This window comes from Panicum virgatum, chromosome 9N (genome assembly GCF_016808335.1).
Source record: "Panicum virgatum strain AP13 chromosome 9N, P.virgatum_v5, whole genome shotgun sequence".
Taxonomy (NCBI): domain Eukaryota; kingdom Viridiplantae; phylum Streptophyta; class Magnoliopsida; order Poales; family Poaceae; genus Panicum; species Panicum virgatum.
Window position 1 is genome coordinate 19,057,818 of NC_053153.1, and position 26,804 is coordinate 19,084,621.

Genomic DNA, 26,804 nt, shown 5'->3' on the forward strand with positions numbered 1-26,804 from the left:
ACGGCCACCTGCCTCTCGCGCCTGATGTGGTTGGTGTCAGGACCTGCTTCGTGACGTGCCTCCATAAATCCATAAATGATGGTGCTCGGCCATCTGCTCCGCCACGTGCTTGGTGTCATGATCTGCTCGATTGATTATTGATTCGCTCAAACAACTCTGGCCGCAAGCTCGGGTGGAGCCTCGCTACAGAAACTAGGATACCAGTTTTTCTTCTATACTATTGCAAGATCAACTTAGTATTAATCATCAGGTAGGTATGGCATCCAAAATAAGTGAGAAAACACACTTGAAATGTCAGTATATTTGCATGTCATTCTTACAGTTTACAGAAACTTGGTCAATGGATTTAAATCATCAATCAAAAGACACATACAGACACAAATAATCACACTGCAGGACCTTTCTGTTCTAATAGGAAAAAGAAAGCTACAATTTTTTATCAAATGGAAAGCAAGTGATATCCAATGGGCTCCATAACTCCTCTCCACAGATTGTCATGACGTTATCGCTAGCTTGTTCCTTGTCATTGACTCGCCCGTTCTTGCATCTCTGCAAATTGTGACAGGAGCTCGTGGCGCGAGAAAACAGAGAGTGGCAGGAGCTCGGCGCCGTAGATCTTGGCGCCGAGTTCGGCACTGAGATCTACGGCGCCGACCCTAGGCCACGTCAGCGCCAGCTCGGCACGGCTCGGCATGCGGGCGTGACACCTCGGCGCCGTAGACTATGGCGCCAACCACAGGGTCCATTTCTACCATTCGTTACAAAAAAGAGCCTATATGTGAAAAAAATTTGCGAAAAGGATTAGAAAGCAAAAATTACGGCCCATGCTGGCTTGCTCCACGTAAAAGAGAACAGAGTACAACTGCAAGCAGACATGATTTGGAGCGAATTTTGGATACATGAAAAATTTCCCTCTAATATTAAATTCAAAATCATGCGGGGTTTTTTTTTCAAATATCAGATTCAAAATTAGATACGTTTTAAGATATTGGTTTCAAAACTAAGAAGAGCGGCATAAGTGGGATAAGTATGTATCGGAAATTCATTAGGTCCACCCTGCGGGCCCAATTCAAATAAGGACCTTCACTTGACCTAGTGGGCCTGAGTTGATCGTGTAGTAACGGTCCAATGAAGAAGAGTGGCCGAACGGAGTTGAAGGCCCATAATACAACGGCCCACTCAGATTCCCAACCGCGAGTCACCCACACAACACAACAGAAGCAAAGCGGCGGCCGGCGGCCAGCGACGGGCTCGCCGGGCTCCGGAACAGGACCGGCGGCGAGCTCGCCACTCGGTTGCCGCCGGCGGCTACTCAAGCCCGGTCGTTTCCAAGGCGGCGCAGCCATCCTAGGTTGCTGGGCGCAGAGTTCGCGTCATCCGTCAGCCATATAAGCAGCAAGTACGGTCTTCATTTTTCCTTTTCCCCTTCAATCCCAATCTCAGTGATATAGCGATTACCCTTTTGTCCAGCCTCAGATGTTGGCAAGGGCCTATGATTGGAATTAAGCCGACGGTTTGGATCCCAATTTTCCCTGTCCGGAAAGATCCATAAATGATTTGATTTTGCTTCTTTTCTGAATGCAACAATGAGGTCAGTAATGCCAGTTCCGAGGTCTGTGTTCTCCGTAGTAATAAGATGTGGGATGCGTCGAATTCCTACAGAGTTAAAATCAAAGATTCAAAGTTCGTGTTAGTTTTGATCACGAACTTTGAAATTCAAAATTTGCATTCAGGACGGGACGGAGGGAGTATTTAATAATATGTCTGGTAGCTTTCCTGAATTATGACTATGTATTTACACCAACATCAACCACTATCGAAGATGGGCACCAACCTACTGCTTTTGGCAATATTTTTAGGATATTCTTCAGAACAGTAACAATTTATGTACAAGTCTTACTCTGCAAAACTCTGTTTTGAGCCCAGTAAGCCTGCAGTATTTCTACTATTTTTTTACATCAAAGAGTAGTGCAGGAACTAATGTTCAGATAAAGCAAAAGCATATCATATAGTATCATTTTCATCACTGGCATGGGCACTGCAGGAATCATTCTCCGTGTATGATGTAAAGACTTATGACAAATCCCAGGTTTGAAGCAATGGACAGCCTATGTATGATCTGAAAGAAAAATTACGTAACTCATTTTGGTCGGATACATTGTCCATCAATGTAAACTACACCGACCATTACAATCTTTGGCTTGTCAAGTTCATCATCAAGACACCGCTCAATCAGCTGAGAACCACAATTGCAGATTGAAAGTCTTTCTAGAGATGGTGGCAGGCCATTCTCTGGCAATGCCTCAATAGCCGGACAGTTCTCTACACACAGCTCTTCCAAAACAGGAAGGGTGCATAGGTTGTCTGGAAGCCCGCACATTTCCCTGCAGTTTCTAATGCTGAGAACCTGCAGCTTCTCAAGCCATGCAAAGTCAGATAAATCAGCAAAGAATTTGTCACATCCGTCAATCTCTAGGATCTCAAGAGAAGGAAGCTGGTCGAACATGCTCAATCTGAGGAGTGCTGTGTTCTCCATGTGAAGGTTGTACACATTGAGCAGGGAGCCCAACCAGTCCAACGGCTCTATCTTCCTCTCCTGATCACTTCTTACATGGGTGCACCCTGTTATTTTCAGGTTCCAAACCGAGAAGAGGATCGGATCCTCATCCACCCATCCACCCTGCGCAACGAAGCATTCACTGATCTCCATTGTTCGCACAGATGTGTGGAACTTGTCGACAAGCATCTTGGGACAGTCATACAGGTAGATGTCCCTCAATGCAGTAAGATCTTTGAACCCATCTGGGATGTCGCAGATGACACTGTCACAGTTCTTGATTGAAAAAATCTCCAGGGACTTCAGGAGGTGCTGCTGCTGAAGCAGGCTGGTTGCTAGAGACCTCAGACCATGACACTGATGAACTCGTAATATGGTGAGCCGTGATGTCCACCTTCCATTTTTTGATGTTGCCTCCAAGGTTTCTTCTGTTGATGGTTGCTTGTCAATAATCCTTGGTAGCGTCTCGAGACCAACATTCTCAATGATCATAACAGTCAGTGAAAGGGGAAGATCGGGAAAGGTTGTCAGCCTTGGGCAGTTTCTTATCTCGAGCTCACAAAGACATGGAAATGCTATAATTCTTGATTTTGAGTTCCCTGTCAACCATTCTGCGCAATGCAGCATGCCCTCAAAGATGAGCCTCTTGAGCTTCGGAAACAATTCTTGGTCTGACCGTTGAGGAATAGCACTCACTTTGGTGATAGAAGGCATCCTTCTGATCTCCGGAACCTCAAGGCTTGGCAGCACATGCAGGGGAGGCAGGGTCTTACAGTTCATGCAGTCTATTAAGTACAACGATGTCACGTTCGACAGGGACCCAGAGCTCTTCATCATCCAAGATGGGAATTTGACACCTCCATAGCCCATAATTTCCAGATTCCTTAGGTTGTCATGTGGTTGCAAGCACTCAAGTAACTCTTCGTCCTTTGAAATATCTTTGGTTTGGCCATCACAGCTACTCCATGACAACTGTAGCACATTCAGGTACTGCATTCCCTTCAGCATGCCCTTGCTGACCTCAGTAACATCAACCTGACGGAGATCCCTGATGGGAAGTTTGCCTCGCAATTGAGTCATTTGTCGCAAGGTGTCTTTGGGCATGCTACCACCAACACTGAATACATCCAATTGTTGCAAATTTGACAGACTCTTTATGTCACCTATGCTTGAAATGAACCCCTCACTTGCATACAAATGCCTCAGTTGAATCAAACTTGTAATGCCATTGGGAGTATGCAAAGAAGGAGAATTGCTGCTGACATCCAGGACTTGGAGGTGGTAAAGCTGGCATAGTGTCTCTGGAAGGTCAATTATTTTGTTTCGTGATAAATTGAGATAGCGGAGGTGTCTGACTTGGCCAATCTCTGGAGGCAGATATGTTATGTTTCCGCGTGACAGGCCAAGGACTCTCATGCTCTTGGCCATGGAGAAAATGTGAGCCAAAACATCCAGAAAATCATCTGATTCACTGAAATCTGCTTGGAACAGAACTGTGCGAACTCGGTACAGGAAACGATGATCAGGGGAAGGCGAAATCTGCAACTCCAAATCACTCTTCAGCTTGGACAGGTTACTTGTCCTGATCGTCAGGTGACAAGCTTCCTGTGGGACTTCTCCTGAGCTTTCAGTGATCATGAAGAATTGCCTTGTTGCCACTGCTCGTGCAAGCTCTTGGATTGAATTGTGGATGACATATCTGTTACCTCCAATAGGTTGCAAGAAGCATCTATGAACCAGTTCATCAAAGAACTCACCGCCGACGTCCTCCAGCCTCATATCTGAACGATCAGAGTATATCAGTCCCTGTGATACCCACATCTCTACTAGTTCTTCCTTTCTGAACACAGTCATCTGAGAACATGGCACAATATGCAAAACACTGCTTGAGGCGGGGATCGAGGTGGCGATAACTCAGCCACAATGCCGGTGAGATCCCGCAGACATCTTGGCTCTCCCACAGCTCGTCTTCCAGCACATTTCTCCAGTGATCCTCATCATCCCGCCGGAAGTACAGCGCCCGCCCGATCGCCAGCGCTGGTAGTGGCAGGCCGGCCATCTTCTTGGCTAGCTCTGAAGCAATTTGCTCTATCGTTGACAACTCCTCCTCATCCTCCTCGACGTCGTCCCAGTCGTCCCCCAACAGAGTGCATTCTTCGGTATCCTCTGTGCTGCCAAATGCAAAATGCTTGAACATCTTCCAGTAATCATCAGATCCTAGAGGGCCCAGGGTTAACACCGGCATTGTGCCGACTGCTGTCGCAACAGTCTCAGATTGAGTTGTCACAATGATCAAGCTCCTCCTCGCCGCGGGTCGCAGCACCTCCATTAGATCTGCCCACTGGTTTTCGATGACGTCGGTGATGCCATCAAGCACAAGCAGGAACCTCTTGCCTCTCAACTCCCTGCGCAGAAGCTCCCTAGCGTCATCGGCGTCACGATCCCGGCCGGCAAAGGCGTGGATCATCTGATCCATGAGCTGGTCCCTTAGCCGGAATGAGCAGGCGACATGCACCCACATCCGCACGGTGAAATCGGCCCTGGCGACCTCGTGGTGGAAGATGAACCGCACGAGCGCCGTCTTGCCGGCACCGGCATGGCCGGTGACAGGAAGGATGCCGATGCCGAGGCGGTAGTGCGGGTCGTCGCCGAACCTGACTTCCTGCAAGATCTGCTCCACCTCGGCTTCTCTCCCGAAGATGTCGTCCTGCTCGGCTTCCCCTGCGGCATCCTCTGTCTTCCCGGACACGATCGTGGCGTAGTTCCTCGGCGGCACGACGTGCTCGTACACGGACGCGCACCTGTACGCCGCCTGCGCCATGGTCTCGAGTGCTTCTCGCAGTCCGTGCAGATCGACACCGCTGATCTTCGCCTTGGAGCTTTTGCCATGGCCATGGCCGTCGCCGCCAGCAACTGCATTTCTCGGCGTGCTGAAGCAGAGCAGGAACCTGAGCGGGCTGCGCGGCTTCCGCGCCGCAGTGGTGGCGGGCTGGCGCGCCTCCCCGGCGCCCGCGCCGTCTCCCGCCACGGACTTGACGTCGTCGAGGGCGTCGTCCGCGGCGTAGGCGGCGTCGAGCAGGTCCTGCACGGCGCGCCCGCCGAGGTCCACGGCGCCCGCGTCGGCGGCGTCCAGCACGCGCCACACGGACGGGAGGAGGCCCTCGTGGCGGCGCAGGTGGCCCGCGGCGTCCTCGTCGAGCTCGGGCAGCAGCTCGAGGCCCTTGCGGATGAGGCGGGCGAGCACGGCGGCGACGAAGCCGGACGCCGACCATCCCGCCGCGGACGGCAACGGTACCATCGTCCCGGCGGGCTGCGGCGGTGCCATTGGGTGATTGCAAGGTGTGTTGTTTGGCGGGAGCGCTTGGGTGATCGAAGATGGGTGGAGGCAATTGTTTGCTGAAGAAATGGAGGAAAGCAGCTGATTGTTCGAAAAAAAAAAGTCGCCGGTGGCCGGACGACGTGCGTGCACGTTCGCGCGGCGAAAGGGTCGCCGGAGTAGAGTTTGGACATCTTCAATTCAAGTTGAAAACGTCAGCTCATCGGTTCGTGTTAAATTTTCATTTTCTCTCTTCTTCCTCCCTTGTTGAAATTTGGGAAAAGCCCGATTTACACCCTCCAACTATCGCAAAAATTTGATTTTCAACCTTAAACTATAAAACCGGACAACATAGGCCATCCATCTGTCAAAACCGGGCAAATTTGGCTCCTGGGGTGGTTTTGAAGGTGGTTTTCCATTTTGTGAGAATTAAAAATATTCAATTTTACACTAAAAAATTTATAAGTAATTCATTTTAAGTCAAAAAAATTATGAAATGGGTATCAAAAGTTTTCTAAAAATGAAACCTATATATTGTCACATGACTTGTGAGCTATTCAGATCTAATTTTTTTATATTCATAATATTTGGCTACTTGCAGTTATACCTATTATTTTTAATAACTAAAATTCAAATGGAGCAATAATAAATAGGTTACATTTTTAGAAAAATTTTGGTACTAGTTTCATATTTTTCTGATTTAAAGTGAATTAGTTTTGATTTTTTAAATTTAATTAGATTTATTTATTTTTTTAGAAAATGCAAAACCACCTTCAAAACCACCCCAAGGGGCCAAATTTGCCCGATTTTGATAGTTGGATGGCCTATGTTAGTTTCGTAGTTGAAGGTTAAAAATCAGACTTTTGCAATAGTTCGAGTGTGAAAATTGGACTTTTCCTTTGAAATTTTCATCTCAAGATGAAAAGTCCAGAAGATTTCAACTGTAGCAACCGAAAGTTTTGAAAGCATTCAACTAGACTTAACCCCTCTCACAACATCGCTCTGCATGGGCCGCTTTAGTGGTGTGGTCTTTTCAAAGAAGCAGGGGGGCCGATCATCAGAGGAAAGGATCAGAGTAGGGGGCGCCGATGGGAGGAGGGTCGCCATCGGGAAACTATACATTTCAACAAAGATAATATATATATTATGAAAAACCTCTTCATTTCAAAAATGATAATAAATAGAACAAGCACGTACCAAAGAAACAGATGTGGCTGATTTATTTTTTTTAGAATCAGAGAGGTGGCTTAAGTTGAGAGCATAGCATGGCTTGGTTGACTGTGTAAGCTTCGATTGTAACCCAGTCATCTTACGCTCAAAACAAGATATTGCTAGCTAGCAGCAGGCGTCTGAACGTGATTGGGCTCAGAATTCTCGATGTCAACCGGCGTCCGCGCGCATAGGCCGGCCGGCCGGCGGCCGCCACCGCCACTCCCCCCCCCCCCCCCCCCCCCCCCGACAACCCGGCCGGAAACCACGGCGGCGGCGCATCCTAGCGCTTGTGGATATGGAAAACGACGAGCTGGTGGGATCCCCCCTGTGCCCTTCTTCCGTGACGACGGCGACCGCCTCGGCAGCCGGCGAACTCGACAAGCGCATCGCTTTCGGATATCCCGAGCTCCCGGCCACCTGATCTTCGTTGATGTTATCACCACCCTTGCCGCCTAGACCCCGCGCATCCTTGGATCCACATGGGCGCCGCCCCGTATTTAAAAGCACCTGTCAGCTCGCAGTCGCAGCACGGCACGAGCGACCTCGCACTCGTGCCACTAGCTAGCTGTGTATGTGTGTCGAGCAGCTGCGGCGAGCATGAGCAAGCCGCGGGCGCTGGAGGACCTGATGATGGCCGTGGACGCCGGCCGTGTCGACCTCCCGACGGTCGGCTCCGAGAAGCAGCAGCTCTTGGCCCCGCGGCGCCCGAGCTACGGCCGCGGCTGGAAGGGCGCGCCGCCGCCGGTGGTGGTGGCGGCGGCGGAGGCCTCGGCGGACACGAGCTTCGAGTTCAGCGCCGTGGTGAGCTACAGCTCGTCGTCGCCCGCCAGCATGGTGTTCTCGGACGGCCAGCTCCGGGCGCACCAGTTCCCGGCCGTGCGGTCGGCGGGCGGCGGCGGCAGCAGCCGGGCGGCGTCGCCGGTGCGGCGGAGCGCGTCCGCGGCCAAGGCGGCGGCGGGCGGGGTGACGGGGAGCAAGAAGCGGGTCAGCCTCGCGGCGGACGGCGCGGCCAGCAAGGCCGCCGCCGCCGCCGGCAGGCAGGGGAATAAGAAGAGCGGCGGCTTGCTGGGGTGCATGGGGTCCGCCTGCGGGTCGGCGCGCAGCGAGGTGGTGGAGCCGGCCAGGAACACCAACCGCAAGGTGGTGGCTGTTTGATCTGATCGCTGAATTGTGGAGTGTTAGCAGTGGGATTATATATATTTATATATACATGTCCTGATCAGTGTGCACGATCATATGTAAGCATGCATGATCGAGTTAGTCGTCCATCATTTGCTATGGTGAGATTGATCACGCCTTTTGCCAAAGACAAAAAGAAAAGATGAAGATTATATTATTATGCCCCCTCAACTCCATTCTTACTTTCTCTTATCATGCTTTTGATATTGATGCGGTTTCGAATATTAGTAGTTTCTCATGTACTCTCTTCGTTTTAAACTATAAATCATTTTAGTATTTCTAAGTGTTACGTTGAACTCATGTATAGTTTTATGATGTATCTGGAAAATTAAAATGATCTATAATTCAAATAGAGGAAATAGCAATCATACAATGTGAGGATAAATGGCCGATTGTTATGCGAGGAGAGATGGTTGGGAAATAAGACAGTCTTAGAGGAACGAGCGATTTTTTGTTTTTTTTACAACAGGTGAGACTGGGACCCTCTGTAGCTCGGGCCTCGGTGGTCTCCATTTCGCATGGGCTCGCGGAAATGGCGTGAGGGCCCAGGAGCCACTTGCTGTTTTGGCCCGTTCAAACAAATCTACGATGGACACCCACTCGAATGTACACCGGGGTCCTGGCGTCCCATTTCAGACCGGAGATAACATGCTTTGAGTGGTACAGGTCAAAATCGAACGCCTGTGCCGGGTCGAGGACTCGAGGCGGCGACTGGCTACTTACCAGTACACCACGTGTCTCTATTAACTAACTAGACTAGACGTATAGTCCGCGCATTTGCGCGGCTAATATTAAGAATTCAAAAAATTACATGTCATTGTATTCTTACTTAAAGATTATACTATTTTTACCATACATCATCCTGTTCATTATCGTAAATTATATCTTATTGTTGGTTAAAACAATTCAAATATGATCTACCCATAATAACAATTTAATTTGTTGAGCTTTAATAATATTATGCATATAATTATTTTTTATTTTTGTTTTATTTTGATTGATTGTTGTTAGCTTTAGTTTTTATTAATAGTATATATTTGTAACTGATACATAGCTAAATGACATTTTATATTTAATTTTTCATAATGACATTGGTGGGTTATTTTTAATTAGGCACAGGAATATTTTAGGCTAATTTTATCATAAGGGCAGTGGTGGGTAATTTTATTTTTCTATTTTTCTCCGATTAATGTGGGAATTTCTAGACCTTGAGAGCAAACGTGGAGACTCCGTTTGTTGGCCAAATAATGAGATAATAGATATATTTGAAAAGTGATGTTTAAAATATTATGTACTTGAACATTCTGTGCTAATCTGCTGAATTTTTCTGGAGAAAATATTGAACCAACTGTTTAAGTTTTTGGATGCATATATAAAGACACAAAATGTTTCACGGCATCATAACGAATTTCAAGGCCCAGGTCGACGAGGACAGCCCGTAGAATCGTGTGGCCCAACAGCCCGTAAAAGAAGACGAGCTTCTAATTCTAGTAGTTTTATTTCTAATTACGACTCGTGGGGCTCTAGGCTGCGTGCGTCTGGATGTACTCGCTGTGTTGTTTGATTTGTCGGCCAGTAGTTTCTCTCGTACTAAATTAGTACCAACCACCAGCTACTAGCCAATCAGCAGACTGATCTTTCATAACAAATCAGCACCCATCATCAACCACAACCAACCGAATACAGCGAATTTTATGCGCTGCATGATCCTCGTGTTTGACTCAAGAGACACCAACTCAGGCTGCACACGGATACCATTTTGCTTTGAGCTTGACACTGGACACGGACACGGACACGACAACGCACGCACGCAGTACCAGCCTTTCTTCTAGATTGTGGACGCCGGAGTAGAGAATTTGCATCTGCCCTCCTCGCTCTCTGCCATTGTAGTACAGGCACTACGCGGGTGAGGGTGACCCTTGACATCGGGAGCGATTCATTTTTAGGCCCTGTTTCTCACCCCATAAAACCCGTAAACGCAAAAAAAACGTCACATCGAATATTTCGACACATGTATGGAATACTAAATGAAGTCTATTTATAAATTTTTTGCATGGATGGGTTGTAAATCGCGAGACGAATCTAATGAGCATACTTAATCTATGATTTGCAGCAGTGATGATATAGTAACCATCCGCTAATCATGGATTAATTAGCATCATTAGATTCGTCTCGCGATTTACAACCCATCTGTACAAAAAGTTTTGTAAATACACTTCATTTAGTACTTTAAATTAGTAAGATTCTTTCGCAAAAAAATATTGCGTTTCAACTAAAGAGGGCCTTAAACTGAAAAGATCAGATCATCATATCGCCTGCGAGGCGGCGACTGCTGTCAGCCAGGGTTAACAATTTCGGCGAAATTTCGTCAAAATTTCGGAAAATTTTTCGTTTCCGCTAGTTACCGGGAAAAGAAATTTCGGTATTTTTCGTTTTGAATTTGGAAAATTCAAAAAAAATTGTAAAAAATTGGAAAAAATATGATAAAAAACTAGGTGTTTTTCTAAGCAAATAGGACTAGAACACAGTCAAATCTAAGATAATTTGCTAGGCTAAAATTAACATTTGAAACCGTAGTTTGAATGACTCGTCATTTCATGAGCAAAAATTTGTTTTATCCCCTCGACTTCAACTAGACTTTGGTTTATCATAATGTTGGTGAGGTACCTATTCAATTTCATATGCATACCTACATCGGTTAACATCTAACTTGGGATTAGAGACATCCATGGAGCCTGACTTCCATCCAAGTTAACATATAACTTGGAACTTGCGTCTGCTTTGTCCTTTGTGATTGCTATTTTCATATCACTAACTTGCTCTGTGTGCAAGAGTGGATCTGTGGTGCCATTTGTTGTTTGGTGTGAACTTGTATGGTTGGAAATTAGTTGCTGAATGGATGGAACAACTTTGAGGACGGCAACATCTACAAATAAATTGTGGAGTGTGAAAGTCTTTCTGTCTCTAACTTGCCTCCCCTCAGCTGTTTTGCAAGGCATTGCAGCAAGGATGCCAAATTCTTTCACCCATGGTCTATGGTCATGCTTTCCGTCTCTTCCTTGACCACCATCGTTGCCACCCCAAGTTTCATCTTCAGTTGGAAGAGGTGGGAACACTGATGGTGAATCGGCTACAACAAGAGGAACCACCCATGTGTTTGATCGGAATTCGGAACCCATAAGGAAGATTTCCATACTGAATGAAAAAACTAGGTGTAAAAAATTGAGAAAAAATATGATAAAAAACTAGGTGTTTTTCTGAGCTTATTGGTGTCATGCATGATCAAAAACATGGAGATTTAGTCAGTCAAATAAATTTTTTCCCGCAGATAGTAGAGCAGCTCGGCGCGGCGTCGTGACAACTCGAAAAACTTTGAATACGAAAGTTGTTCGTCATTTAAAACTCTATAACATTGGTTTTGGGCAAAAGTTCATTTAAGCCACGGTTTACAATTTATAACCAATTCAAATCATGTTTGTCCTGGATTTAAAACAACTTTCAATTAGATCAACCAATATCTCTGAACTTTTATAGGCATATCCGCAATAATAAGAATAATAAAAGTCTAGTTGAGGCCTAAGAGAGAAAATGGAAGTTGTCACATGAAATGACAAGACTTTTAATTGGTAGTTTTTAAAATAATTAAATAACTTTCAAACCATTGCTCAAATGAAAAAGTTCCTGAAACAAAAGTTGTAGATCTCGAAAAAATGAACAAAGTTGGTATTCAAAAGTTTTTCATTTGACCTCGGAAACAGTAGGAAAATCACAACTGACATCATTTTCCGGTCGAAAATCAACGAATTTCGGTCGAAATCACCGAAATTTCGGTCGGAATTCATCGAAATTTCGTTTTTTGAATTTGAATTCTCTTTCCGTTCGGAATTAGCGAAATTTAGCGAAATTTCGGTTGAAATTTCGTTTCCGGCAGTTGGCGGGATTCGGAAAAAAAAACGAAAAAGTAAACCATGCTGTCAGCACGCACGTTGGCCTGAGGTCACCGCGGGCGAGGAGTGACCGATCGACAGTCGTGTGCCACCGTGCTGGTTGCCATTTGGTTGGGGTTGCCAACATTCCAAAGCCCGTGGCGGCGAGGCGACAATAAATTCGCCGGCTGCCCGCCTACCCGCGCCTCCTCCGATCCCTGCGGCTTTCTTTCCTTTTCCTACCCAGCCTGCGGCGCCCAGGCAAGCAAGCAGCAGCGTCCGTCCATGGCCGGCGGGGACGACGACGCGCACGGCGGGTCCGGGGCCCGGCTGGAGAGCATCCTGGCGGACGCGTCGGCGCCGCGGGCGCGGCGCGCGTGGGCAGCGGGCGCCATCGAGCTGCGCCTGCTGATGCGCCTGGCGGCGCCGGCGGTGGTCATGTACATGATCAACTACCTCATGTCCATGTCCACGCAGATCTTCGCCGGCCACCTCGGCAACCTCGAGCTCGCCGCCGCCTCGCTCGGCAACACCGGCATCCAGATCTTCGCCTACGGCCTCATGGTACGCGCGCGCCGACCCTTGTCCTGTCCGATCCATCCCTCCTCCTCCTCCTCCTCCTCCCATCCCACAGCCTGGAACCAGCTGCTCCATGCATGCACCCAGTCCCCCGCTGCCTCTGCGGCGCGTGCCCGTCCAACAGATAGTTCGGCTGGCTGGTGCCAACCAACCAGCAGGAATTCCGGCGGCTCTGACGAACCTGAGGATCCCTTCTCCTTGCTTCAGCCGCGTTGAACAACTCTTTTCGCAGGTTCAGAAAACCGAGCCGATCGAGCTGTAGTATGTTCGACGCCACTGGTGGTAGGAAAAAGGAACGTTCCAGTTGTTGCATCCTCCATCATCACATCCCTTACTCAATTAACAGGGAATTCCTTCCTCCTTAACTAACCGCTTGCTGTTTGCATGCCGTCACGCTAAGATTTAAGAACTACTAGAAGAAGTACGACTTCTGTGAGCTCTCGCTATTAGGTAGTTCCACAGTTCAGAGCTCCAGATGAACGCCGGATACGGCCAATCCAAGGCTCTGACTTTCGGACCGCAATGCACTTGGGCACATGCTTAGTCGTCCCAGTCTGCTCGAGCTTAGTCTGGTCTTTACGTAAACAAGTCTCGTGGCCGCCCGGCGATGACCTGATGCGACGTGCCAAAGCAAAGACGCAGAGCACCGCCGGCTCACCGGGCCGGCGGGGGGGAGCGCCTGCGGTTGCTGGGGCGGGCACGTCGCCGTCGCCCCTCGCGCTGCCGCCGGGAAAACCCCAGGCCGGCCGGATGGCGCCAATTTGATCCATCCAGCGGTCTAGTACGTCCAAAGCTGCAGGCGCAGTCGCTCTGGCAGCAGGCTGCTCTGCTACTGCCTACTGCACACAGCGCGAGGCTGGTGACGCCAGGGCTGGACGCGCGGCGCGGAGGCCCTCGGCCAGCCAATGGCCGGCTCCGCGGCCTTCTCGTAGCGCCCGCCGGAACCCGTCGGGGCTCGACTCGGCAAGGGAACGTGGTGGTGCCGGCCGGCGGCGCTCGCGTCGCGTGGTGACGACGGCGACGGCGCAGGCCGGGATAGATAGAAACCGACGGACAGGGGGGGGGGCGGTCGCCATCGCGAAGCGGAAGGTTGTCGATGTTTCCAGCGGGCCTCGCTCGCTGCGCACCAAGTGTTGGCATCTCGAGGTTTCCGTTTGCCACGACGCTCGCTCTTCTCCCTCCGAGTGGAATAAGAAGATGCATACATACAGAGATGATTGCAGTATTGGCTTTGGGGTGTAAAAGTTTTCGCGAATTTTTTTTGTCTTTAGACCACTAATTTAGAGTATTAAATAAAGTCTAATTACAAAACCATCTCCACAACCCTCCGTGTAAATCTCGTGACGAATCTATTGAGGTCTTTGACCGCGTGATTAGAGTATGGGTACTGTAGCATCATTGTAGTAAATAATCAATTAATTACCGTCATTAGATTCATCTCGAAAAGTTACACCCATCCCTGAAAAGATTTTGCAAATAGACTTCATTTAGTACTTCATGCATGCGAGATTCTCTTCTAGGAAAACGTGCGCGAAAAATTTAATGTAGAAACCAAACACCGCCATTGCGTTGCGCTCACGCGCACGGGTCCCACCGAGTAAGTCCACTCAGCATGGGGCCCATTCTTTTTGAGCTTAGCATGGGGCTCATCTATTATCTTATTATTTGGCCAATAAACGGAGTCTCCACATTCGCTCTCAAAACTTAGAAATTCCCACATTAATCGGAGAAAAATAGAAAAATAAAATTACCCAATACTGTCATTATGATAAAAATTAGTCTAAAATACCTCTGTGTCTAATTAAAAATCACCCACCAATGTCATTATGAAAAATTAAATATAAAATATCATTTAGCTAGGTATCAGTTACAAACATATACTATTAATAAAAACTAAAGCTAACAACAATCAATCAAAATAAAATGAAAATAAGAATAAATATATGCATAAGCTCAACAAATCAAATTGTTATTATAGGTAGATCATATTTGAATTGTTTTAACCAACAATAAGATATAATTTACAATAATGAACATGTTGATGTGTGGTAAAAAATAGTGTAATATATAAGTAATGTGAATTTTTTGAATTTTCAATACTAGCCGCGCAAATACGCGGGCTGTACGCCTAGTTCTGATGAATTTTGAACATTGAAACAAGAATCTCTAGATGATTAGCTTGTTCTGTTGCATGCATGATGCATGGCTGACATTATGCGATCCAGGGTCAAGAGAATCAAAGATCCGAATGTTTTTTTTCTTTTCTGAAACAAATTAGGCTACTGTCTCTAACCACCGTGATGGAACAATCATACATTTTTGTTAGTAGGTGTTGCCTCCATTTCGGAATAATCGATAGCTATGACTTCACTTATGATTGGTTGACCGTTTGGATTTTTTTTCTCGAATATACGTAGGAGGGCTGCGAATTATTGTATTTAGAAGATAATAAAAGTTTATTTACAACCTGCGGAATAAAAAAAAGCTCATGGGATACATTAGGCACTAATCTTGTGCTAAAAAGCAAACCAATTTTTTTGAGCAGTTAGAGAGGAAGAAAAGTGTTTGCAGCAAACAAAGTGCTAAAAAAGGAGGAGAAAGACTAAAGTACAACATCATTAGTAGGGTGCGCCACCCTATAGTTGGAAATGTCGTTTCTAATGATGGCCACCAACTGATCTACTACTGAAACTTCCTTGTGGCCAGTGGCCACCAGATTCCAAGCTGTATATATAATAATAACCTGCTGGTGATGTTCTTTTGGCTCTACTTACCCGGACTGTGAGAGATTTTTGCACCATCTGGAGTTGTAGTCAGTGTCCTTGGTTGGACCGGCGTTTGCAGCATCTGGAAGTTATTGTGTTGTGCAATCTGATCCCAAAATCTGAACGAGAAGGAGCATGCATCGATCAGGTGGAAGCTTTGACTCAAGAAGCAAAACAATACTACCCTCTCGAAGGCTTACACAAATAGCACGAGCTATATATAAACCCCGACCTTTTCTTACCCTACTTGACAAAAGATTTTATTATGAACAAAAGTTGTTAATTTTTTTGAGTAGTGACAGTCGTAACAACCTGACGTTTCGTACTTGCAGCTGGGCATGGGCAGCGCGGTGGAAACGCTCTGCGGCCAGGCCTACGGCGCCCAGAAGTACGAGATGCTCGGCATCTACCTGCAGCGCTCCGCCGTGCTCCTGTGCGCCACCGGCGTGCCCCTGGCCGTGATCTACGCCTTCTCCGAGCCGCTCCTGGTGCTCCTGGGGCAGTCGCCGGCGATCGCCCGCGCCGCCGCCGTCTTCGTCTACGGCCTGGTCCCGCAGATCTTCGCCTACGCCATCAACTTCCCCATCCAGAAGTTCATGCAGGCGCAGAGCATCGTGCTCCCGAGCGCCTACATCTCCACCGCCACGCTCGCGCTGCACGTGCTCCTGAGCTGGGCCGTCGTCTACAAGGCCGGCCTCGGGCTGCTGGGCGCCTCCCTGGTGCTCAGCCTCAGCTGGTGGGTCATCGTCGCCGCGCAGTTCGCCTACATCGTGACGAGCCCCAAGTGCCGGCACACGTGGACGGGGTTCACCTGCCAGGCGTTCTCGGGCCTCGGGGACTTCCTCAAGCTCTCCGCCGCGTCCGCCGTCATGCTCTGCCTCGAGACCTGGTACTTCCAGGTCCTCGTGCTCATCGCCGGCTTGCTCCCGAACCCTGAGCTTGCCCTGGATGCGCTCTCTGTTTGGTGAGCACCGCCATTGCCATTCATCCATCATCTTCCCTGTCATTGTTTCCAAATCAGCAAGCTTTTGTGACGACTTGTTCGTGCCATCTGCATGCAGCATGACGATTTCAGGGTGGGTGTTTATGATCTCGGTAGGATTCAATGCCGCTGCAAGGTATGCAACTCAACAAAACTACAACAGATGAAAATTGTTGCGTGAGTTGAGTATGGGAGATTCTGCTAACTGCTGATGTTTTACCCTGACCTCGATCTGAACCATTTTCCAGTGTGAGGGTGAGCAATGAGCTTGGTGCCGGCAACCCAAAGTCTGCGTATTTCTCCGTGTGGGTCGTGACTGCGCTCTCTGCGCTAATCAGCATCATCATTAGCATTGTGATCCTCTGCTTGCGCAACTACATCAGCTACTTGTTCACGGAGGGTGAGGTGGTCTCAAATGCAGTGGCAGATCTCTGCCCGCTGCTTGCCGTCACGCTCATCCTCAATGGCATCCAACCCGTTCTGTCAGGTTAGTTTCAGATACATTATGTCATGAGGATATACCATTTTATTATTTGACCAACAAATAGAGCCTTCACGTTCGCTCTCAAATGCTAGAAATTCTCACATTAATCATAGAAAAATAGGAAAATAAAAATTACCCACCACTGTCATTACAATAAAAATTAGCCTAAAATACCCTGTGCCTAATTAAAAATCACCCACCAATATCATTATGAAAATTTAATATAAAATACCATTTATCTATGTATCAGTAAAAAATATATACTATTAATAAAAACTAAAGCTAAGAACAATCAATCAAAATAAAATAAAAATAAGAATAATTATATGCATAATATTATTAAAACTCAACAAATCAAATTGTTATTATAGATAGATCATATTTGAATTGTTTTAACCAATAATAAGATATAATTTACGATAATGAACAGTGTGATATATGGTAAAGATAGTATAATCTTTAAGTAAGAATACAATGACATGTAAATTTTTGAATTTTCAATACTAGCTGCGCAAATGCGCGGGCTATACGCCTAGTTTTAATTTAATCCTTGTGTAGTCAATATTTAGTAAGCAGAGCACGAAAACACTGCTTTACTACCTTTGTTGAAAAAAGTACCTATACATCAGGAAAAGGAATGAACTTGTTATACAAGTACTTGCATATATTCTGACTCAGAAAGCACTGAGGAAAACTTGGTATCATGTCTATTTTTAAATTGAATGGCCATGAATTCTCAAGAAAAAAAAGTTGTGATCAAGTGCTTCCCATCTCTTTCATTCTCAATTGATCTTTGACTGGTAATGAATGTGGAGCAGAGCCAATAACATCGCGATGATCAGAAGAAAAAAAATGGACGACATGTTGATTGCCTATTGATGGCGATTTGAGCATCTCTAACAAGTCAATAATTCACATATATAGGTGTCGCTGTTGGATGTGGATGGCAACAGTTCGTGGCCTACGTGAACATCGGCTGTTACTACATTGTTGGCGTGCCCCTTGGCGCCCTTCTCGGGTTCGTCTTCAAGCTCGGCGTAAAGGTAAATGGAATCACAGGCGTACTGTTTTTTGTTTACCTCGTTCAAGATTATCAACTGTAAAGACGTTACTTGTGTCCTGGCAGGGTATTTGGGGTGGTATGATTGGAGGAACTTGCATGCAGACGGCCATTTTGCTGTGGGTCACCTTGAGAACAGATTGGAACAAAGAGGTAGCCATTACTGAATTTGTCAGAAGAAAGATAGTATTTTTTTTTTCATTTTGTATAAACTATCCATTATATATCCACAATTACAAACATGAGCTACCTTCGGTCCCAAGATTTGAACTAGCTTTCTCGGTGGCAAAATCATAAATTTAGTAGTTGGAGAAATATTGCAGTAGGTACAAGGACTCAGGCCTGTATTTTATAATAAATTATGTAGTGGGTACTACTCTACCTAACCAATCTATGTTCGATTAATATGTTTGGACGGCCTAGAAGGATCAATAGGTACAGAGTAAAACTTATTTGTCTTATATCCTATATAAATTAATCGTGCAGCTTCAGGAGGTTTAGAACTTAAAACTTTAAGTAGCTTCAGTGTAGGGATCGGTGGTCGTCATCAGATCACTCATGGCTCTAACATAAAACAGTGGATGATGCAATTTACCAGATTGGATAAGTTGTCGATTTGTGGTGATTGTTGAAGAACATCAATTTATTCGTATTGTAGTATTGTACATGACTTACGAGACATAAATACATGTTATATATTACTATATTACACCTGTCAGACAGCTAACTGTACTGCTGCTACTGTTCTTTCTGCTTGGGTAAATTTTCAGGTAGAAGAAGCTCAGAAAAGGCTGAACAGATGGGAGGATGAGAAGACGGAGCCCCTTCTTGCGGGGGTCAGCAATGGCAATTAACTGAAACCGTGAGGATCAATCGGTTATTTCGACATCCATCCATCACCGTGCAAGTACAAGCCTTTCTCCGGAGTGCTTAGATTCTCTCTCTTTTCTTACAGTATCAGTGGTACCAAGCCGCTGAGAAATTACATGCACTGATAAATGTTACTCGCACGTCGCAAATTTTTAGTGAAATGAAAAGGAAGATTTTAGAAAACAGAAACCTTATTCTGATTTTGGTTTTCGTATCACGGATGCTGGTTCGCGCTTTATGGCATTTCAACGAGCAAAATAATCCAATCTAGCGCCAACAAAGAACCAACCTCTGTTGCTCCCATTTCGCGCAGAGGTGTCTTGTATGGTTGGAGTGGACAATTTAAATTTTCGAAACATTTGATCAGATCATCAGATGGTCGGAGCTCTGAACTTCTGATGTTTGAACTGTCGGCTTGCGAGCCAATTCTGGTCCAAGCGAGGCTTTGCCAATATATGCTGTAATCCTTTACAAACAACTTTCACATACAGTGCAAAACTAACATAAATAAAAGAGGTTAATTATTATCAGCAAGTTTCACATGCAGTGCACAATAATACACCAGCCGTACGCTTGCACTAGTCTTAAGCCACGCTATCGCTGCTGTTCGATCGCGCCCGGCTGCTTGCACACGCTATAAAAATCCACACGCCATAAACAAGCAAGCCTACAATTAAGCTCTCACCGAATCCCTGTCAGGTGGTTAGGTTACGCTTACGCGAGTGAGAGAAAGCGTCATGAGCGGCGCCGGCGAGACCGCGGGCGGCAGCAAGCTGCAGAGCCCGCTGCTGGCCGCCTCCGGGCCGGCGACCACATCGGCCGGCGGCGGCCACGGGGTGAGCCGGCAGCTGGAGAGCATCCTGGGCGACGGGGCCCGGCCGTGGCCGCGGCGGGCGCTGGCGGCCTCTGCGGTGGAGCTGCGGCTGCTGGCGCAGCTGGCGGCGCCGGCCGTGCTGGTGTACATGATCAACTACCTCATGTCCATGTCGACGCAGATCTTCACCGGCCACCTCGGCACGCTGGAGCTCGCCGCCGCCTCGCTGGGGAACAACGGCATCCAGATCTTCGCCTACGGACTCATGGTGCGCCTGCCAACGCCCATAATCTCTCTCGTCTGAAAGCGATAGTGCAGCCTCTCGTAGTAAAATATGAAAATTTGGTTTGCTCGATCGAGCGCGTTGTCCTTTGTAATGATGAATGGATGATCACCCGTGTTTTTTCTTCTGTCTTGTGTAGTTGTGTGTCTGTCGGTCTGTGTCCTTCGAATTTTTCCCCCTCAAGTCATCGCGTCTCATCTACTTTTGCGCTCACGCTCTTGTCCGCAACTTCAAACACTTTATTGACCGAACTGCTCCTCCTCCTTTCTCCTGTTCTCCCTTCTCCCTGGTAAACTAGGTGTACCTTGTACTTGGCTCCCATGCCGTTTGATTAGCGAAATGCAAAGTAGGTGGGGATGCCCCCCCCCCCCCCTCCCCCCGAATTGGTCAAAATGTGATGCCATTGTTCTGTTTTCACACAGCTACTATGTAAATAAGTACTGCCTCATTTTCTAAGCCATGCATGTATTTCGAAACTCAGCATTCTTAATCTTTGATCAACAACTAGCCTAAATATTTATCAATATATTGATGCAAATTTGGTACCAATGGATTGCTATCTTTGTATGATGTCAAATTTATTGTCCTGAGCAATGTAGCATTAGTGATAATACTACTACCTATATTCTACATTGAGAGCCCTCCCAATTTGACAATCCAAGGAAGTGGAAGGAGATAGAAAAAGGAAAAAAGAGAATAAAAGTAACAAATCAGAGGAATTAACTCCGATTATCTCTTCTAACTCCTGCGGGAGGTAGGCGAAGCAGTTGGCGGCAGGGGTCGCCGCCGGCCGGGAGCGGCGGTGAGACCGACAGGGGCAAAAGAGCGAATTGGTTAGGGTTACCGAGTTTGGGTTTGGGGGGTTCTATAGCCAGTGGGTTTAGAGGGATAACCGGGAGGCTGCTGGACCGGCGATGGTGGTGGGGGAGGCCGGTTGGGTAGTGCTCGGCGGTGGGGGAATCTGGCCGAGGGAAGGGGATGAGAGGGCTGGGGAAGTGAGAGGCAAGGGTGGTCCTTGCCGGCATCGGAGGCAATGCTGGCGAGGTGGGGCTAGGCGGCGACGCGGGGTGCTCTCGACGCCGGCGAGGGAGAGGTCAAGGCGTTGGGCGGGCGGGCGGAGGCACGGGCGGGCCACGAGGAGGAAGACGAGACGCTGAGGGAGAAAAGAATAAGGGAGAGAATGGTGAGTTAAGGGTTTTGTGGGACCCACGTGGGAGCGTTTTCTAGAATGCTCTCACCTTAGGGCAAGACATAGAACTCTCTTCATGTAGTTGGCTCCATACTATTATTAGTTGTAATAAGGAAAAAGTCTAATTTACACTCTTGAATTATCATAAAAATTTAATTTTAAATCTTCAACTGGAAAGTCAGATAAAAAGGACCATCCAACTATTAAAACCTAACAAATTTTACCATTGAGCGGATTAAAATATGGTTTTCAATTTTAAAGAAATTAAAACTTTCAAATTCAAACTAAAAATTCATAAGTAATTCATTTTAAATTAAAAATGCATAAGTAATTCTTTTTAAATTCAAAATTCATAAGTAATTCATTTAAAATTAAAAATTTATAAGTAATTCATTTTAAATTAAAATTGTGAAACAACTGTTAATATTTTTCTAAACATGTAACTTATTTGTTGGCAATCTATTCCTCAGTTACTTGAATCCAATTTTGTCTATTTGTAGTATTTGTTCTCTTTTAAATAAATTAGATTCATAAAACACCGTTATCTATTTTGTAATTGATGGTTGAAAATCGGACTATCGTGCAAGTTCGAGGGTGAAAATTTTAGTAACAACAAGCATTCAACACCTTAAATAGTTAGACAAAAAATAGAAAACTTTTTTGTTCACATTAGTATTGGATAAATAAACTATTATATTCGATATAGTCAGGTAAACCTTTGGTAGATTGTTTCAAAATTATAACTGATACCCTGTCAATATGGCTTATGGTGGAAAAAAAATGGAAATGCAGCTTGGCATGGGTAGCGCCGTGGAGACTCTATGCGGGCAGGCGTACGGCGCTCTCAAGCACGACATGCTGGGCATCTACATGCAGCGCGCCACCGTCCTGCTGATGGCCACCGGCGTCCCGCTCGCCGCCGTCTACGCCTCCTGCCGCCCGATCCTCGTCCTCCTCGGCGAGTCGCCGGAGATCGCCGGCGCTGCCGCCACCTTCGTCTACGGCCTCATCCCTCAGATCTTTGCGTACGCCGCCATCTTCCCCATCCAGAAGTTCCTGCAGGCGCAGAGCATCATGGCGCCCAGCGCCTACATCTCCGCCGCCACGCTCGCCGCCCACCTGGCCCTCAGCTACCTCGTCATCTACCGGCTCGGCCTGGGGCTCCTCGGGGCCTCGCTCATGCTCAGCTTCAGCAACTGGGTCATCGCGGTCGGGCAGTTCGTGTACATCGTCACCAGCCGGCGCTGCCGCCTCACGTGGACCGGCTTCTCCTGGCAGGCGTTCTCCGGCCTGCCCGAGTTCTTCAAGCTCTCCGCCGCCTCCGCCGTCATGCTCTGCCTCGAGACGTGGTACTACCAGATACTCGTGCTCATCGCCGGCCTGCTCAAGGACCCCGAGCTTGCGTTGGCCTCGCTGTCAGTCTGGTAATATTCCCGCGTCCACGAAACACACGTCATGTTTGAACTTGAGCATTTTTCATATGCACATGACTGAATTACGATTACGCGTTGCAGCATGACAATCTCAGGGTGGGTGTTCATGATCTCAGTTGGCTTCAATGCGGCAGCAAGGTAAATAGAAGGCATTTCTCTTTGCATGTTCGTGTTCTTCTGAAATTATACAGCTGAATTTGCAGTTAGCTGCAGACTAATACCGTCATGCAAACTGTTCGATCGCTTGTGTGTTCTTCCAGTGTCAGAGTGAGCAACGAGCTTGGTGCCGGCAACCCAAAGTCGGCAGCTTTCTCCGTCGTGGTGGTGACAGTGTTGTCCTTCATCCTGTCAGTGATAATCTCAGTGATCATCCTCCTCTGCCGGGACTACATCAGCTACATCTTCACCGAGGGCGAGGACGTGTCGCAGGCCGTGTCCCAGCTGACGCCGCTGCTGGCTTTCACCCTCATCCTCAACGGCATCCAGCCGGTCCTGTCGGGTATGCTGAAGCAGAAAATCGTCACACATTATTCACACTGGACATCAGCACGTGGTCCTGTGTTTCATATGATTGGTGAGGATCATTTCTGAGCATGCAGGGGTAGCTGTGGGGTGTGGATGGCAAGCCTTCGTCGCATATGTCAATGTCGGCTGCTACTACATCGTTGGCATCCCCCTTGGGTGCCTCCTGGGGTTCTACTTTGATCTTGGAGCGGCGGTAATAAAACCTCTGCAGGCCATGATTATTTTTAGTTCATTTTGGTGAACTTATCATGTCTTTGATACTTAGATATATGAGAGCATTCTTGTAATGTAGGGTATTTGGAGTGGTATGATTGGGGGTACCCTGATGCAGACATTGATCCTGGTATGGGTTACATTCAGGACCAACTGGGACAAAGAGGTACCTTGACTTTATGGTTTTATTACTATCAAAAGACCAATTTTAATTTTGTGAAGACAAGCTTTCGCGTTTAAACCTGCAGCCTTCAGCAAATAAAGTAGCACAAAAAACATTTAGGAAAATATTGAAAACTGGAAATGTTGTTAGAATTCAGTTTCCCTATAACTGTTTTCTACATTTCCTCTTCCTACGTATATGCTATTTTTGTTTACAAAACATACTTAAAAACAACACATAATACCAGAAAATACTATGTGGGATCCATAAGTGCAACAATGCTTGGATAAATGCAATCAATCATTTTGCATGCATTCTGAAAAAAGAAGAAGAAGTTTCACTCACATTTTTTAATTATTGTACATAAATGTATTTTTCAAATAAGTTTATCCTTTTTAGTCTGTGAGGAACATATAGATGAATTTACACGTCATTGCTCCATTAATTTCAGGTTGAAGAAGCCATGAAAAGATTGAATAAATGGGAAGATAATAAGTCCCCTATATTGTGAACCAAAGAGTGAAATAAGTCGTGTATTCTCCGATGAAGGATGAAACTTAGGAGATATCGTCCTTTTATTGTCGGACCAAAAATCATACGAGTATATGGATTGTTAAGTCTTGGCCAAATCTATATATTAAGAGTAATCAAGGAAATTAAGATTGTTGTATGAGGAAAGAACGAGTCCTTGTTTAGTTCGCGATTTTTTTGGGTTTTTGATACTATAGCATTTTCATTGTTATTTGACAATTAATATCTAATTATGGACTAATTAGGCTTAAAAGATTTATCTTGTCATTTACCGTTAATAAACTGTATAACTAGTTTTTTTTCTAACTGTATTTAATACTCCATGCATGTGTCCGAAGATTCAATATGATGGGTACTGGAGGAAAAATTTTGGAAACTAAACATTGGCCAGACAATGTGCCTGATGGTTGAGTGAGAGTGCTGTGACTTGTCAGGTCGATCAATTGGGAATGCCGACAAGGAGGGCCAACGGTTTTAGGGAGGTGGCGGCTAGGAATTGTACGGGGTAGAGATCGCGATAGTGTTTGCCGGAGTTAGGTTGTTAGGTTCTACTACTACCTATGCTGTGGAGATTAGGTCAGTCTCAGTGGAAATATTATAGTAGCGTCGTGAGAATTAAATTTGCTGACATGATACAGTTTTTATGAAGAGAAAGGATGAAGAGTATCATGAAATATGACAGAAGTGTCATTACCATGACGCTCCTATGACTCGATTACCTAATTTATAGTCGTGGTAACTGTGTCGATGACACTCCCACTGAGATTGGTCTTAACATGTCTCTACTACCTACCCACCCATATGATTGATGGGCCAGCTTATAAATATCTACTGAGATTGGCCTTAACATTTCTCTACTACCTACCCACCCATATAATTGATGGGCCAGCTCATAAATATCTCCAAGGCCCAAGTCAATATATCTTCTCGTGTGCTCATTAATAATGGCACATAAGACCGGTCTAAATAGGATTTCATGGAGTGTAAATAGATTTCATGGAGGGTTTCATGACATAAATCATCAATTTTGCTGACATGGCAAGAAAAGAGAAAGTTGGAGTTTTATAAAATATGAGGAGAGTTTCATCACCTTGAAACTTATCTGCACAGTTACATAGTTTGCAGTCTAGGTAACTATGCCATGAAATTGTACACAGGCCAGTCTTAGTGGGAAGTATCATTGCACAGCTACTAAGATTGTGAACTAGATAAATAAACGTGATGAGTGTTATTGTAACGACACTCGTCTCACATCATATAACACTTTCGCTTCTATCTCTTCTACAATATCAACAAATTTAATGCAAATAATATTTTCATTAAAATTGGTTTAGATTGCTACCGATAGACAAAAGAGGTGCATGAGAGAGAAAACACCAAGCATAATTGGCCCTGTTTGGTTTGTGCTAGGACACCTAGCGCTACAAGGGAATCTTGCATGTATGGAGTACTAAACAAAGTTTATTTGCAATACATTTTCACATATGGGTGCAATTTTGTGCGACGAATCTAATGAGCCTAATTAATCCATGATTGCCTACAGTAATGCTATAGTAACCATCCTCAAATCCCACGGTCAAAGACCTAATTAGATTTATTGCGAAGTAACGCAGGGATTGTGGAGTTAATTTTATAAACTGTGTTTATTTAATACATTTAATCTATTATCTTATTATTTGGCCAACAAACAGAGCCTCCACATTCGCTCTCAAGTTCTAAAAATTCCCACGTTAATTGGAGAAAAATAAAAAAATAAAAATTACCCACCACTGTCATTATAATAAAAATTAGCCTAAAATACCCCTATGCGTAATTAAAAATCACCCACCAATGCCATTATGAAAAATCAAATATAAAATATCATTTAGCCTAAAATACCTCTGTGCCTAATTAAAAATCACCCGCCAATGTCATTATGAAAAGTTAAATATAAAATACCATTTAACTATGTATCAGTTACAAACATATACTATTAATAAAAACTAAAGCTAACAACAATCAATTAAAATAAAATAAAAATAAGAATAATTACATGCATAATATTATTAAAGCTCAACAAATTAAATTGTTATTATAGGTAGATCATATTTGAATTGTTTTAACCAACAAATAATCTTTAAGTAAGGATATTACAATATGCAAAATTTTGAATTTTCAATACTAGTTGTGCAAATGCACGGGCTATATGCCTAGTTATCTTATTATTTGTCCAACAAACGAAGCCTCTACGTTCGCTCTCAAGACCTAAAAATTCCCACATTAATCGGAGAAAAAAATTAAAATTACCACTACTGCCATTAAAAAAACAGACTAAAATATCTTTATACATATTTATGAATTACTCATTAGTATCATTAAAATATATTTCTATGCGGACCGCGGACTCCAAGGTGGACCTCGACGACGACGGAGTCGAGGCCCCGTCGCCGCCGCCGGAGTTCCGGTGCCCGACCCTCGAGCTCATGCGCGATCCCGTCGTGGCTTCCAGCGGCCAGACGTACGACCGCGAGTCCATCACGCGGTGGTTCGGCTCCGGCAAGTCCACGTGCCCAAAGACCGGGCAGGTGCTGGCGGATCTAGAGCTTGTGCCCAACAAGGCGCTCAATAACTTGATCGTGCGGTGGTGCCGGGAGAACGCATCGCCGTGAGGCTGGGAGATAAGAAACATATTACTACTAGTGAATGGTAGTGAATGGTAGTAGTTAAGATCGAGGAGATAGGCA

The 26,804-nt window shown here is 45.8% G+C and overlaps 2 protein-coding genes and 1 pseudogene across 2 annotated transcripts; 2 read left to right on the plus strand and 1 right to left on the minus strand.

Moving 5' to 3' along the window:
* Nucleotides 1-1,761: 1,761 nt before the first annotated feature.
* Nucleotides 1,762-6,073, minus strand: LOC120688566 (annotated as a pseudogene).
* A 6,282-nt stretch (nt 6,074-12,355) lies between these two features.
* Nucleotides 12,356-19,168, plus strand: LOC120688568 (protein DETOXIFICATION 40-like). Its single transcript, XM_039970924.1, has 7 exons — nt 12,356-12,754; nt 15,867-16,498; nt 16,596-16,652; nt 16,765-17,003; nt 17,925-18,043; nt 18,127-18,213; nt 18,831-19,168. Exons 1-7 carry the CDS (start codon nt 12,476-12,478, stop codon nt 18,912-18,914), a joined length of 1,497 nt encoding a protein of 498 aa, XP_039826858.1. The 5' UTR covers nt 12,356-12,475; the 3' UTR covers nt 18,915-19,168.
* A 368-nt stretch (nt 19,169-19,536) lies between these two features.
* LOC120688567 (protein DETOXIFICATION 40-like) lies at nt 19,537-24,336 on the plus strand. Its single transcript, XM_039970923.1, has 7 exons — nt 19,537-20,012; nt 22,009-22,640; nt 22,731-22,787; nt 22,910-23,148; nt 23,249-23,367; nt 23,467-23,553; nt 24,002-24,336. Exons 1-7 carry the CDS (start codon nt 19,668-19,670, stop codon nt 24,059-24,061), a joined length of 1,539 nt encoding a protein of 512 aa, XP_039826857.1. The 5' UTR covers nt 19,537-19,667; the 3' UTR covers nt 24,062-24,336.
* Nucleotides 24,337-26,804: the final 2,468 nt, after the last annotated feature.